Raw genomic sequence first — 16,138 nt, 5'->3', positions numbered from 1 at the left:
ATAATACTTCGAAGTTCGCACTGTTTAGTAATTGTTGGTTGGTTTCCCTCGTCATGGTGAACTGTGCGACTACTTTTTTGGTCACTTTCCAAGACTTTCCCCACCCTTCTTTGAAAAATATTTTTCTCATTCCGTCAGATTTTTAATTTTTTTATTGTAATTATAACTAAAGGGAGAAATATGAAATATCATTCACATGGTAGCTACCTTAGAACTTTTTAAGTTTTTTGGCTACAATAGTTTGGTTTGTCAATAAATCCGGATGCCTACCTTTGATTTGTCACAGAGATGATGCCTACGGCCCTACCTTTGAATCTATTCTCATGTGAATTCCATCATGAAAATCTCATTATTCTGCTGAAAATTAGCATTCCCTTCGCTCATCAACCGTCGGTTAAGCACTGGGAAACTATACGCAGTCACAGAATTGACTTTGTCTTCAATTAGTGACAGCACCCAGATATCATTTGCCAAGTCCCAACTCTGTCCAACATTTGACATCAGCCATCTGTGAGATAGGGTCCCTCTGCTTGTGCTTTGCCTTTGTGTAAACCACATGCTACAGCTTGATTACCTCCTTAGATTGGATCACTGGCATAGGGAACAAGCTTGAATGTGTGTGGATCACTAGCTACAGTGATCCCCTTTGGTCTGTGCAAATCAAAAACAGCAATACACAATGTTTACCTACAGCCTTACAACCACAAGGGTATGCACTTTGGCATTTACCTACAACCATCAACACATAAAAATGAAAATATAGTTATACATTGAAAATGTCTACTTATGGTGAGAAGTCATGTCAATGCGTGTTTAATTCATGCTCCTGCATTGGATGTGTTATTATCGTGTGTTGATTGGTTGGTATAACACAAATAGGCTTTGATTTGTCAAAGAGATATCATTACCTTCAGGCTTCAGGCTTCCATGCTCAAACTAGTTCTTTTTTTTCTTTAAATTTGAATGTCAGAGATGAGGCTTGATATGGTTTGTATTTCTACAAACTTCAAATTTGGATACCTTCAGGCTTCGAAGCAGATATGATACAATACAGTCCATAGTGCCTTAACTTTAATCGTTAATGATGATCGCAATGTTGAATGTTTATGCCATATGGCATATGTTGAAAGTTTGAAACTTGAAACTTGAATTGATGATGATGATGATGAATCATCAATCATCAATCATGATAGATCATAGATAATTTAAATTTAGATTCTGAAATATGAATGGTAATATGAATTTTTTATTTTTAATATATATATATATATTTTAAATTTTTATATATTTATTATGTGCCGTTTCCTGCCGTATCGTATCCAGATTTTTTGAAAATTTGCCGTATCCGTTTCAAACCCCGTACCCGTATCCGTTCCCGTATCCGTTTTCTGGTAACTTAGCTCTAGTGTACTAATATTGTGATGTGATGTTTCATGTTCTTATTAATGCTTTGAATGTTAAATGAACTAACCAATTGTGAAAAAGGATGAAATACTGATTCACCCCCCTCTCAGTATTTCCAACAGGTTGGAGCTGATAAATTTGTACTCATAAATTATATTAGAAAAGTGTTCGAAGGGTTTCCACCTAAAAAATTTCTTGTGTACTGCTCTTGTGATGTATTGATTATTCTTGTTTGATTCTATAGTGTGCTAGGGTAATTTTGCCCTAGGTGTTCTTATCTCAACTTACTGATACAACAATTTAATTCATTTCAATCATGAACAGTGATGGTTTTGTAACATGGATAAATCGATACAGCATTATTGCTCACAGATACAAGATACTATTAAGCAATAGTTCAATCCTTTAACCGCAGTGTAGTAAACCCACAATATAATTCACAGTTTTGTCCATCCAATTAATCCAATTGCAATGATTACAGATCTAGACAGACCGGCTAAACTTCACAAAGATCTGATTTTTCTACAGCCTAATAAACCCTATATTAGTTTTGCATACTCAAATACCCGAATATGCTTTCGGTCCGACCTCGCTATCTAATTTCGTCTTCCTCAATTACAGGTAAATTTCGGTCTTTGATCCACTTCACTATTCCTCCAACCAGGCTCAGATCGTTGCAATTTCACCTTTAGTCTCTCTACAGGGGCCACTACACGAATTTTGAGCGTCAATTACTAGTCTGTCAGGAATGCGGGTCCACCAAAACAGTATTCGTTCTATCTCAAAAGTCGGGTTCCTTGGCCGCAGGTATGAAACTTGCCTTTTCGTCTTCAGAAAACTGCATCTGCTGCAAGGTGCTCGGGCCTCGAACCACTTTACTTTTTGGACTGTCACGGAGTTAATACCCAAACTGCAATTTGTCACCGAATACTTTGGATCTCAGGGTGTGCAGATTGCTTCAGTGGGATACAATGTATCTTTAGAACTCTATCTGTCCAGTTCAGCTACGATCGCACTCCAAACTAAACTATCGCAAAGATATATAGGAATTCGGTCCTAAACAGAAAGGAAATTTCGTGCCTTCAAGAATCCACTGATTTCAAGAGGGATCTCGCTCCAAATTCTTCCTTGTGGACCTGTGCCAGAAGAGATTTACGAACCAACAGGAAACTTCCCTCCTTTTTTTAGACAAGACAAACAAGGAATCTTCGATGCCTTCCAAAGGTCTCCCTATGCCAAACAAAAACAGACATATGATCTCACTTTTCCTTGCTATTTTAGATAACTTTCCCATGCCAGACAGAAATCAATCACCACAAAAACCTCGCTGCCCATCAAAACTCAATTATCACAAAACTTGTTGTCAAAATCATCACAGAACTTGCTGCCACAAATAAAACTGGTGCCGAAACAGAGAGAAGAAAGAGAAGCATGTCAACTAGGGTGGAAATTTTCACCCCCGAAATTGACAAGGAGTAAAGCGCTCCTAAAACCCTCAGAGCCACGGTCTCAAGAAAAGACAAAGATAAATTGATCCACCATGATGATTCAAATGAATTCTACCCTCTCATTTTTATAGATTTTCTTGAGGGGATTGTCTCCTTAATTCATTGACTGCAGTTCACTCAAAACTCCAACTTTGGGTTTCTTTGCCCAGCTGCCCCAAACGTTGGGTACTCTGGGGTTTTTTCCCCTTTATCAAGGACTATATAGCCTACGGGGATTGATGGGTTATTTCTTCTCTTGATCGATTAATTTTTCGAGAACATTATAGATACTCTACTAATGCTCTACAAATTAACAATTGACTAATTGTAAGTGAAATACTAATTCACCCCCCTCTCAATATTTCCAACACAACTCTCCAAGGTCTATTAAGGGTAACAAGTCAGGCATGGTGATTCCAGCAGATAAGCCAGGTCAAAGAAGCCCCAAGAGATGACATTTTCCCAAGATAGAATTCCTTCCTCCTTTTGTTGGAAAATCAGAAGACTTATGTATTTAGATGATTTTCCTTAACTTGATAATTAATTGTGATATGTGTTGGTCTTTTATTACTTTATTAGAACTTTGTTCGTCAAGCAATTACCAAAACAATGAAGATCACAACAAGACAAAATACACAAGATATAGGCTCCAAGCCAAGGCAAAACCCCTCCAAGAGCAAAACCTAGATAAATGCTTCTCCTCTTCTTTAGAATATGCTTACAAAGAGACTTCCAAGACCCAAAGACTAAAGCCAACAATCCTACCAAGCACCAAGTCAGCCCCCAGCAAGATCTTCTCCAAGGCAACTTCCAAACTTCAACCTATTGCAACTTTGTCCCAGAATTTTGGCCTTGCAATTTCGGCCTCTTACAACTGTAGCTTCACAAAAACCCTAGCTTCGCATGTGAGAGAGAGAGAGAGAGAGAGATTTCGTCCAATAAACCTTGCTCTTTTCTTCCTTTCTTCGTCCTTCTTTGCTCTTCTCTTCCTTCGCTATTGCAAATCAAACTTGAATTTTGTGTGTCCAAATGAGTCGAGCTCCTCTCCTTTATATAGCCTCTCTTGAGGGTCGAATTCCCTCCCTTAAGGTCGACTTGGTCTTGGGATAATACATGGCTTTTTCTTGATAAAATAAATATCTTTCTTTATTACAATGAATCCAAATCAGACGATGACACATGACAAAACTTATTCTTTATCCTAGAAAGACCTAAAAAGACCTAGAAGACCTAAAAGCATGAAGAGCATGCTTTGGACTCAAACTTGAGTATGAAACCCATATTCCAAAAATAAAATATAATTTTCTTTTCTTTCTTTATAAAGAATATACATTGTCATGATTACAATTAGGTCATTATGAAGACCAAACCTAGATACAACTTTCAAAACTCCCTCTTAACCAAATAGGTATTCATCATGGTAATAGGAATCTCAATCTTGAAGCATTCTCATAAGAAGAGTCGGATTGATAAGCCATCTTTGTCAAACATCTTTATCATAACCAGCACTGTCCTCGAAGGCCCTAACTAGACAAGCTCATCCTTTTTCGAGAGTATTAAGCTAGGAGACTTTACTTGAGCTTCCACCCTACCTCTAAGGCACATATCCCATCCAGATGTTCACCGCGTATGTCCTTTTAGGACCATTCTTATCTTGGATTTCCAATCCTGAATCCTCAAAGAATATCAGTCATCTTCGATTACTCTTATCTTGTATGCCCTACCTGTTGATTTTTAATGTACCTTAGACAAGTGGTTTCCCATGGGTTAGTCTCTAACTAGGGAAAAGTGTCCAAAATAATTCTTTTCCTAAGTGTGACTTTATAAAGTGAAAGTGACTTTATAACTGGTAAAGTCAACGTTAAATTATAAAGTGAAAAGTGACTTTAAACATAAAGTACAATGTGGGTACTTTAATTAATGGATGAGTTAAAAAATAGAAAGTGAGAACTAAATGCACATTTATTTTCATCCCTTGACCTAAATGAATCTGAGCCATTTGATCTTAGGGTTGCCCAAAAATCATTTATGGAAACAAAAGGGGGAAAAGAAAAGAGAGACTGCATTCATTCTTCATGAGCAGATTGGAGAAAGAAGGCTGAGAGCTAGAGAAAAGTTCTGAAGGAGAGATTTGTTGTAGCAAGCTGAAGGAGTGATTTCTGGGCAAAGCTGGGGCACGAAAATCAAGGCATAGAAGACAGCAGAAGGTACAGTACGAATAGCATTTAATGATGTGAGTTGCGCACCATTTGAGAGAAGTTTTTGAAAAAAAAATTGAAAAATCTGTACAATCCGTACAGCAGTACGGAAATCGTATAGTTTGTATTCATAAGGTATATATTTTCAGCTTCAAGTGGGCATGGAAATCGAGGCAAAGTAGGCACAGTTTTCAAGGAGTTTTGGGCTGAAGAGATAAGTTGTATTTTGCTGTTTTGTTTTGTCTGCAAATGTATTTTTCCTGATCTTGAAAGATAAATAAATTTGAAGAGCTATCTAACAGGTTTTCCCTAGAGAAGATTGAAGGGGTTTTGCCTGGTTCTAAGTTCACCAAAATTCTGTGTATTTTTATGTGTGTTGCTGGTTTGTTTATGTCCATATTTATTTTCAGCATGTGTTGACAGTGCCATGTGTTTTAATCTGAAAATTTCATTTCCAAAATTCTATATGTTGAATGTATGTTTATAGGAAAGGGCATTTAATTGAAACTGAATGGGAGCGATAAGGTGAAACTAAAACCGGGTTGGGATTGCAAGAAACTTTTTAGTCATCAAATTTCAACACTACCTCATCCTCAAAGAGTATCAGTTAACAAATTTTTTATGGATTCTCTAATCCATAAGAAGTTACAATCTTTAAATGCTTATCCAATCCTCCGGACTCTATTCTTTCTTTATGGCCTTATAAAGACAAGAACTATCCAATATCACTCCCTCTCAATTAGGGAAAAGATATCCACCAAACCAAGCTTACCCCTTAGGTACTCAAGCTTCTTGTTTGGTAGGACTTTAGTCAAAATATTTGCTACCTGCACGACCCCATCTCATACAGGCTTCTGACATAGTGGTACATGTTGTTTATATGATTCGTCCTAGCATGAAACACTGGGTCTTCTACCAATCTTATGCAACTTTCATTATCACAATGTATTCGTGTAGGGCTAAGCGGTCCTTCAACAAGTCTCGTAATAACTCCTGAGCCAAACTGCTTCCCGACAAACCTTGCTTTCAGCAACATATTCAGCTTCAGCACTACTCAAAGCAACTGTATCCTGCTTTTTGCTCATCCATGAGACCATGGAAGATCCTAGGCTGAAGCATCCACCTGTTGTGCTTCTTCTGTCTGTCTCACTGCCACCCCAATCTGAATCTATATATCCCATGAGTTGGATTTCATTACCAATATATCAGAGGCAATGATGCTCGTTCCATCCAAATATCTTAGGATATGTTTGGATGCAATTCAATGATCATGTTTTGGCTCCATCTAAAACTGACTAAGGACATTCACTGCAAAACAAATGTTTGGTCTTGTATTTACCAGATACATCAAGGACCCAATCAATTGTTTGTAGCAAGTAGGATCCACTGGACTAGACTTTGAACTCCTCAACTTCTTTAAGTTTGTAATCATAAGAGTCATCATAGGCTTGTTATCCATCATGCCAAACTTCTGAAGTATCTTGATCACATATTTACCTTGACCAATATATATCTCACCTGGCTTCTGCCACACTTCTAGTCCCAAGTAATAATGCATAATCCCAAGATCCTTCATATAGAACTCGGCTGCTTCATGCATTCCTGAATCTGATGCTCTACACCTGTGACTAGTAGATCATCCACATACAAGAGTATGATAACCGGTTCACCCTGGACCACCCTGATATATAGGTTAGGATTTGCAGTACTCTTGGTAAAACCAAGTCTCAATAGGTATGCATCCATTCTTACATACCAAGATCTAGGTGCTTGCTTTAAGCCATATAGAGCTTTCTTCAACCTGCAAACATGAGTCTCCCTCTAATTTATTTCAAATCCTTAAGGCTGCTCAATGTAAACCTCCTCATCAATGGTCACATTCAAGAAAGTTGTCTTAACATCCATTTGATGGATATTCCATCCCATAGTAGCAACCAACGAAACAAATGATCTTATTGTTGTATATCTAGTTGTGGGAGCAAAGGTTTCCTCGTAATCAATCCCTTCTTTCTGTGAGAAGCCTCTTGCTACAAACCTTGCTTTGTATTTATCAATGCTCACATCTGCAGCGTGCTTTATCTTGTAAATCCATTGTGAAGTGACTATTGACTTGTCAATTGGGCTAGGGACAATCTCCCAAACATCATTTTTCATTATGGACTGGTATTTTTCCTGCATTGCATTCCTCTACTATTGATGTTTAGTTGCATCTTCATAGGAGGAAGGTTTTGCTTCAATAAGCTTTGTCATATATGCAACATACCCAAAATACCTCTTCGGTCTTTTACTTTCCTTGGCAGTCCCAGATGTTTTATGTCCTTCTGCTACTTGTAGAGTAGTCCTCAACTAAGCAAGCCTCTTTCAATTTTTTGGAACAATCAATTGTTGTATATGTTCACTAAGACCTTCAACATCTTCTTAAGTAGAAGTTTGATCTTGACCATCATTGTCCCTTGAGATATCTTCAAAGATAGGTATCTCTTCTTCATTAGAGTCAACCAGAACATCCTTCGATTTCTTGTAAGCTATACTTTCATCAAAGATGACATCCCTGCTTACTACAATTTGATGATCCTCCTTAATATTGATTATGTAGGCTTTAGATGAAGCGCTATAACCAACAAATATGCCCTTCAAACTTGTAGGATCTAACTTCTTTCCCTTGTCCTTGGGTATATGAATATACACAAGACATCCAAGTATTCGAAGATGATCCACACTTGGGTTCTTTCCTATAAATGCTTCTTGTGGAGTTATGTTATTGAGAATCTTGTGAGGGCTTCAGTTCTACAAGAAAACAGTTGTCATACATGCCTCTCCCCACAGAAATTGAGAGAGATCTTGATCATGTAGTTTAGCCCTAACACATTCCTCAATAGTTTTGTTCTTCCTTTCTGCCACTCCATTTTGTTCAAGATTATAAGGAACTATTAGCTCCCTCTTAATCCATGCTTCCTTGCAAAAAGCTATTAATTCTTTAGAGGTGTATTCTCCACCATTGTCGGACCTCAGAGTTTTGATCCTTCTCTCGGTTAGGTTTTCCACTTCATTCTTGAACTCCTGAAAATTTTCGAATACCTCATCCTTATTCTTGAGAAGGTATAGCTAAGTCTTCCTTGAGAAATCATCAATGAAGGATACATAATACTGATGCCCACCAAGAGACTTAACTGCCATAGGTCCACATACATCTGAATGTATGAGATCTAACACTTCCTTAGATCTGGTGTCACTTCTTGCAAATGGTTTCTTTATGTTCTTACCTAGAGCACATCCTTTACAATTCCCTTCATGTTCTTTCTTCAATTCAAGGATGCCATTGACCATTTGACTTAGAGATGGCAAAATCTTATGATGAAGGTTCCATATCTTCTATGCCATATTTCAGAAGGACTCACCTCCAAATGGACTAGGGCTTGAGATAGAGGTGTATAGAGTCTCTACAATGTCCCCTCATGAATCCCAATCACCCTAGCATCATCTATACTAGAGCCCTTACCCCAAACCAAAACCTTGCCATCAACAAAAGCAACTCTATCACCCTTATTCTCTAGACAAGAAATAGAAAGTAAGTTTTTCTTCAAACTTGGAACATATAAAATGTTGTTGAGATGAATGCTTCCACCAGAATCGAGCTCCAACAAAGTAGATCCAATCCCTTTCACTGGATAGTTCTTCTTGTCTCCAAGTTCGATTGAATGAGAGGAATTTCCTTTAGATAGAGTTTGAAGTTCACTGCATTCTCCCGTCATATGTCTGGAGGCACCACTGTCAATAACCCATACATTCTCGTCCTTGAAAGTGTCGGATAAAGCGGAGAACAAACTTCCATGTATTACTTCCTTCGAGATCTTGGAGATGATTGTTAATATGCAATCCTTGATAGATGTAGCAAGATTTCCAAGGAGCTTGAAACCCTTCCTTATAACTCTTTCCATAGTGCCAACTAAGATGTGATCTTCAGTCTCCTTGAACCATAGCTCTGATACCATGTTGGAAAATCAGGAGACTTATGTATTTAGATGATTTCCTTAACTTGATAATTACATGTGATATGTGTGTTGGGAATCACGATTGTCATTAGACCAAAACCCACATTTGTTAGTCAACGATCACATCGCCAGAGATAAGGATCCACGAGAGGCGTTCAGTCCATGTCGCAAAACACACGGGGAGCGTTGGTTTATCCAATGGTCAACAATCTCCCCCCCAACGCGAGCCAGGTGTGTATCGAACACATGACCTATGCTCTGATACCACTTGTTGGGAATCACGATTGTTGTTAGACCAAAACTTGTAGGTGTTAGTCAACGATCGCATCGCCAAAGATAAGGATCCATGAGAGACAGTTAGTCCATGTCGCAAAACACACGGGAAGCATTGGTTTATCCAATGTCCAACAATGTGTTGGCCTTTTATTACTTTATTAGATCTTTGTTCATCAAGCAATTAGCAAAACAATGAAGATCACAAGAAGACAAAGTACACAAGATATAAGCTCCAAGACAGGGCAAAACCCCTCCAAGGGGAAAACCCAGAGAAATGCTTCTCTTTTTCTTTAGAATTTGCTTACAAAGAGACTTCCAAGACCCAAAGACCAAAGCCAACAACCCTACCAAGCACCAAGTCAGCGCCCAGCAAGATCTTCTCCAAGGCAACTTCCAAACTTCGACCCACTGCAATTTTGACCCAAAATTTTGACCCTGCAACTTCAACTTCACAAAAACCCTAGCTTCACACGTGTGTGTGAGAGAGAGAGAGAGAGAGAGAGATTTAACCCAATAAACTTCACTCTTCTCTTCTTTCATTATTGCAGATCGAACTTGACTTTTCTGTGTCCAAATGAGTCGAGCTCCTCTCCTTTATATAACCTTTCTTGAAAGTCGAATTCCCTCCCTTAAGGTCGACTTGATCTACTCCTTGGGCTGACTTGGTCTTGGGCTAATATATGGTGTTTTCTTGATAAAATAAATATCTTTATTTATTACAATGAGTTCAAATGGGACTATGACACATGACAAAACTTATTCTTTATCTTAGAAAGACCTAGAAGACCTAAAAGTACAAAGAATGTGCTTTTGACTCAAACCTGAGAATGAAACCCACAGTCCAAAAATAAAATATAATTTATTTTTGTTTCTTTATAAAGAATATACATTGTCATGATTACAATTAGGTCATTATGAAGACCAAAGCTAGTTACAATTTTCAACACCTCTATCTCTTGTTAAAGACTTGCAGAGCCTTTGTTCTTTGTTTTTTGTAATTATGGTTATTCTTGGACCATTAATGATATGAGTTATGTTTCTAGAATCAGATATGATTTTGGAATCCATGGACTACTCAATGTCCTGCTTATAGTCATGTGCAGGAACAATAACTATTTTGTAAAATTTTGCATTTTGTCGATGAAATCTTGCCTTGACTTGAACAGAATGTGAAATCGTTATAAGTGTCAAGCATGTAGGTAGCATGCAAAATCTATAATACCATTCAGTATTTGCATATGTAGAAATATAGCGTATGGAGGTACAAGCAAAATATGTCTCTGTGTGTGATATCCACTTTATAATGTCCATTGTTATAAGGACCAAACCGGACCAACCGGTTCAGAGCGGTCCGACCGTTTTAAGGCAAAAACAGTTTGAACCGGTGACTTGAACTATTTTGTCTTGTTCAGTGCAATAAAGCCATGTAGAACGCAGCAAGTGGGGTTTTTTTGCTTTTTTTCTTTTAATGTTTGTCTTAGTTGGGCACTAGCCTAGAATAGGTGCCTAATATTCAAGCATATGGCCCTACTATTGCTATGCATTTCATGGTAATGTTAAAAATTTAAGTAAAATAATGAAATGAAAGATAAAGGAGAATGTCACTTTCTCCTTTATCGTTCATTTTCATCATTTTACTTAAATTTTTAACATTACCATGAAATGACTCAGATGTTTGAGAGTGGTTTTGACCTCATTGGATTTCATATGGAGAAAGTAGAATTTTAGATCTCACTCAAAATCCAGCAGACTTAACAATTTTCCAAGATTTCAAGATTGGGGGGATTGCAACGCTACATTGGATTTTCTCATGTACGAGGGTATGGAACTAGTATTTAATCAAGAGCACCAAGCCCTCTATGTACCTTTATGTTAGTGGCATTGGTTGTTGAACTCCTCTATCATGAGCCTACTAAAAAAATACTCATCACTCAAACAAAATCTTGACTTGACATGCTATGATTTTTGTATCTTATTTTAATGCTTAGAGGGTGATATTGATGACGAAGATCCCAATATAGGCAATGATTTTGATGATATGTAGGTATTTGTTGTAGCATAGGTTTTTTTTTATGCTAGAGGCCATGTGGAGCTTGTTTGCTAATGTAATTTCGTTTAGAGATGGATTGCACTCGGTGCTATTTTGGTTATGTGCACCTTACATGCTATATAAATGAGAACTTTTGTTTATTTGTGTCTAAATGGTTTGGATTCATATGGATGCACATGAATATATATGGTTTTCTTTAAAATTTGAATATTTTAAGTGTTTTTGGTTGACCGGTTTTTTGGTCCGGTTTTTTTGCCAGTTTCCGTATGGCGTTGACCGGTTCCCGGTCTGGGGGTTCTACCGATTCTGATAACTATGATAATGTCCCTCTCTCGATGATCACTCCAACAAAAAGAACAAAAAAGTTATAAAAGAGAGACCTATGGTATTCTAATGACACATGGTATTTTGATAATAAAAGAGATAATGGAGCTCACTCTTTCAGCATGCATAATCATTTCCTCATATCAATTTGGAGAGCTCTTTTGGCTTTGAAGAACCAAGGGTAAAACCATTGAGTGAATTCATTTCAGTGATGAAACAAATCCACCCTAGCTGATCAAAAAGAAAGAACACTCAGATCTTTCACAGGTATTTACTACTGAAGATTCATCTCATTGCCAGGTCATGGGTACAGCCAAAGATCGCGGGATTTTTGAGAGGTCGTATTTTCCATCTGCAATTCGTATTTTCTCAGCAGTTCAAGCCATCATTGGCTGGGCCATGGCATCAAAAGGGAGGGTCGAACCAGCCATCAAATCTGCTCCAGTATAGTAATTTACAGCCATGTAAGGGGACATTCCAGTGTTGTCATCATCTCCTATTTGCCCAGCAAATCATGCCATTAGCCATGGTTGTTTATGGGCTTCCAGAAATCTATTTTTGTAACTCAAAAGGCTGCTCCAGCATGTAATTCCAGGTCAGATTAATAAAACAGATCAGAATATATTGGCTGAGTTTGTTTGTTCTGGTATTTTTGCTTGTGGTATGATGGTTGAGTTATTTGTTTAGCAAGAAGGTATTTTACAGTGGTATCAATAAATAGATCTGTTATATTTATTTGCTGTGATATTTTGTTTTGGGTATATTGGTTGAGTTGTTTGTCTAGAAAGAGGGGACTTTACACGCTCAATCCATATCGTCAGCATGAAAGTTGTTCAGGTTTCTGGTATGTACTAGGAGTTCCCCCACAGAGACTGTTATATATAAATAAATTATAAAAAACAAAATACAAAACAACCATAGGCTAACAGTAAAAAGAATAGCATGTTAAGTACAGCAGCATCTACACTATTATAGCAGCAACAGTTCAATTGCAGAAATCAACACATTTAACTAGCAAAGGGGAATGTTGATCATTGACTCCCACTCTACGTTTGCATAAAATAAGATAATACAGAATTATTAATCAATATCAATAATATCTGAATCTACCAAAACTGTTAAACCATATAATGTCAAACTGACAGGCTACTTCGACAAGTTGATTGATATAATGATTTTAGATATCAAGTGCACAGCTCCAAAGTAAAAATATTATGAAAATCTCAATCATGGTAAACTAATACCCAGTCAAAATAGAGCTGTAAAGTATCCTACCTTAAGTATCAGCGATCGTTTGTTCATTATTTGCGACCCCAGAGATGGGATACGATGCACTGATAGAGCATCTAAGAACAGAATAACAATCACACGCCATTGATTCGTTCGAAATGGTGGTATTGCATCAATGAAAGTCATTGTATTTAAGAAGCGCCCCTGTAGCATCAATTAAATCAGATTAAGAAACTAACAGTTTATCATGTAAAAGGCTAATGTCAGCTACAGTTATAAGTTTATAAACAATTTAGTACACTAAGAAGTAGATCCAAAGTGCTTATGCTTGAAAAGACATAAGAATGAATAAAACTAGTTTCTTCCTGCAGAAATCATGACAAAATATAACAGCATAACAGCATATGAAATGCATCTAATATTCATCGACTAGGAAAAACAGTTAAAATAGGATCATCCATCCAACTGTCAGCTTGAAATAATCAGACAGTTGACATGATCAGCAGGTCATAAAGCATCCACTGCAAGACTCATTTATAGATCTGTCAAAACTTTCCTAGCCATATGAAATGGAAAAACAAACAATAGGACAATATAACAATATTTCTACTGGTTACAGGAACAAAACTACAAAAATGGCATACATGTATTTTTAAAAATATGTGCATGGTATATTTAAAATATAAAAATGACTTGGAAAAGCATGCTACTGACTGAGGCAACAGAGCTTTGTTCTGGACCAATAGAGCTTTTGATGTGAAGCAACAGAACTCTGTCGGAGGTAGACTGGAGGACAGATTCCCACGGGTTTGGTGTGTAGATCAGACTGATCTAGGTTTCAATTGAGATTTGGTCAGAATGCCGTGCCTCAGATTTAATTTATATATTCAACAGTTTTTATTTTGTAATAAAGCATATTAACCAGCCAAAGATTTGGCCACAAATTAATAGGATATAACAAATAGAACATTTTACTGTGTGTAACATTGTCACAAGGGTATTTATTTAGCAGGAAAATGCCCACCTTAAAATAAATTATAATAATTGCAAAAAGATCACACTAGTAACAAATAATATTTTTAACAAACCAATTTAATAAGAAATGATTTTAAATTATTAAAAAATGACTACTGTGCATGGTCCTTAAAAGCTATCACCAATTCAGGCAGGTTTATATAGCTATGTAGCATGATTTCAGTGCATGTCTAACAAAAGAAGATTATTGAAAAGTTGAAGTTTCATGCCAGGTAAATGTGTGGATTAAGGTGGCCATCAAATAGATTTAGGTTTAAATCAAGGTAAACAGTGAACACTTGAAAAACTCACCTTGGCGACTCTGCATTTCAGATCTTGTATGAGGTATTATGGTATGCATGTATTTTCAGATTTCAGCATTTGAGGTTTTAATTTAATGGCTCCACCAAAAGGATAGTTTTGGGAAATTTTGTTTACCCCTTTTGGATTTTTCATGCATTCTTGGATCTCCACATCATCTCCAACCTTGGATTTGGATTAATCGTGTTCCAAGATTTTGGGGACAGCCCCATTTGGCTTCTATGACTCTTTCATCATTCATGAAGCTTATTGTAGAATGTATATTGTCCAATGAAGATGTTTTGATGACAGTTTTTTCATTTTCTTTGAATGGAAAGAACGCATGGGAAAGGTATCGTGATTTCAACGCCAAAGAGATAAAGTCATTTCCATATCTTGTTAAGAAATTTCAAAAGTTATTGGATCTTGTAATGTCCTCAACAAATTGAGGACAAATAGGACTCATTAGCCTATCCATCCTCGTAGACTATAGTCCACCTAAAAAGGGGAAAACCCCAAAAATACCTATTGTTGGGCAAGTTTTGGAGCAGCTTGGCAAAAAACCCAGAATTGGCGTTTTGAGTAAGATTTACTCAACCATTTATGAAGTTGAAGCCCCTCAAGGAAGCCTATAAATAAAGGAGGATTGGATTCATTTTGAGCATCGTTGTGGATCATCTTATATGTTTTCTTGAGCATTAGCTCTAAGGTCTTGAGACCCATTTCTATTGTCAATTTCGGTGGTGAAAGATTCCTCCCTAATTGACACCAATCTATTTCCAATTTGTTCCAGCACAGAGAAATCTTGAGACGGCAACAAATCTCTTGGACAGTTTTGGGTAATCATCATCTGCTATTTGGAACACCTTCTGAAAGGATTGTGAAAATCCTGATTGACTTTGTCATGTCTTAACATCACAGGTACTTCCATCTGACTAAACCATCGTATCGGTTATCTTGGCATTGATTAAGGGCTGCGGGAAGGATAGCCTGAGCAGGAAAGTAAAGCATTGAATAGATTTAATTGTGGGGCCGAGATCTTGTTTGGCATAGGAAGCGAGGACGATACAGCAATCGCTTCCTCTCAATTTTGGGACGTCGAACATACTGAACCAGCATTCCAAATTGAAGAATGTATGACAAACAGAAATGTTGTTGCGTAAGTCAGAAGCACTGGTGGAAGGGTTTCATGTGAGGCAAACCACCTCTTGAAGCTTGAAATCCTGCCATGGGGGAATCCTAACAGGACCAAGACTATTGGTTCCGGCGAGAGTAAATATTGCAAAGGAATTCCCGAATATGGTCAGCCGTCTAGTTAGATTAGTTAGAATTGTCTAGTTAGAGGATTTAGTTTATCTATGGACTTTTGTGACTTCTGTGGATCTGCCAATTTGGGTAATATTTTGTTTATCTGATGACATTTGCAACTACTGTGGGTCCACTAATTTTATGGGATTTGATAAAATTAATGTTTGGTTGAAATAACGCTTTGTTGAACACTTTTGTTGAATTATATATACCTGTGGATATTCGCTGTGGGTCCTTTGTTTGGAAAAAATTAAACTTGACGGAATTAATGTTTGGTGGAATGCCTTCGTTGTTATGTGCACTTTGATAAATTATTTGCATTATTGAGAAATGCTAATTACAAAAGAATACTTTGATGAGAGTAAATGAATGAAACAAGGAGTGACAAAAACCCTAACATCTGAAGAAATCTAGGGAAGAATTAACATAGCACTTTACAGTGGTATCAGAGCACTAGAATCCTGCCAGCCTGTGAATTTTGTGCATGTTTCCGGGAAATACAAGTAACGTTACAGTCAGGAAGAATAAGGGTAATCGCAGGGAAGCCATGGAGGG

At 37.2% G+C, this 16,138-nt stretch overlaps 1 protein-coding gene across 1 annotated transcript in view; it reads right to left on the bottom strand.

Moving 5' to 3' along the window:
• Positions 1–16,138, bottom strand: part of LOC149250401 (RNA polymerase II subunit B1 CTD phosphatase RPAP2-like protein) — a 183,102-nt gene that overhangs the window by 69,194 nt on the left and 97,770 nt on the right. The window contains exon 5 of the mRNA XM_089459068.1: positions 13,007–13,165. Coding sequence (XP_089315194.1) covers positions 13,007–13,165 — 159 coding nt within the window. The remainder of the gene's footprint in view (positions 1–13,006; positions 13,166–16,138) is intronic.

Source organism: Pinus tabuliformis, chromosome 7 (assembly GCF_031772625.1).
Source record: "Pinus tabuliformis cultivar Carrire ecotype Pingquan chromosome 7, CPIR1, whole genome shotgun sequence".
In the NCBI taxonomy this organism is placed as follows: Eukaryota; Viridiplantae; Streptophyta; class Pinopsida; order Pinales; family Pinaceae; genus Pinus; species Pinus tabuliformis.
Note: the sequence above shows the minus strand (reverse complement) of the source record. Positions and strands in the feature narration are given on the sequence as shown.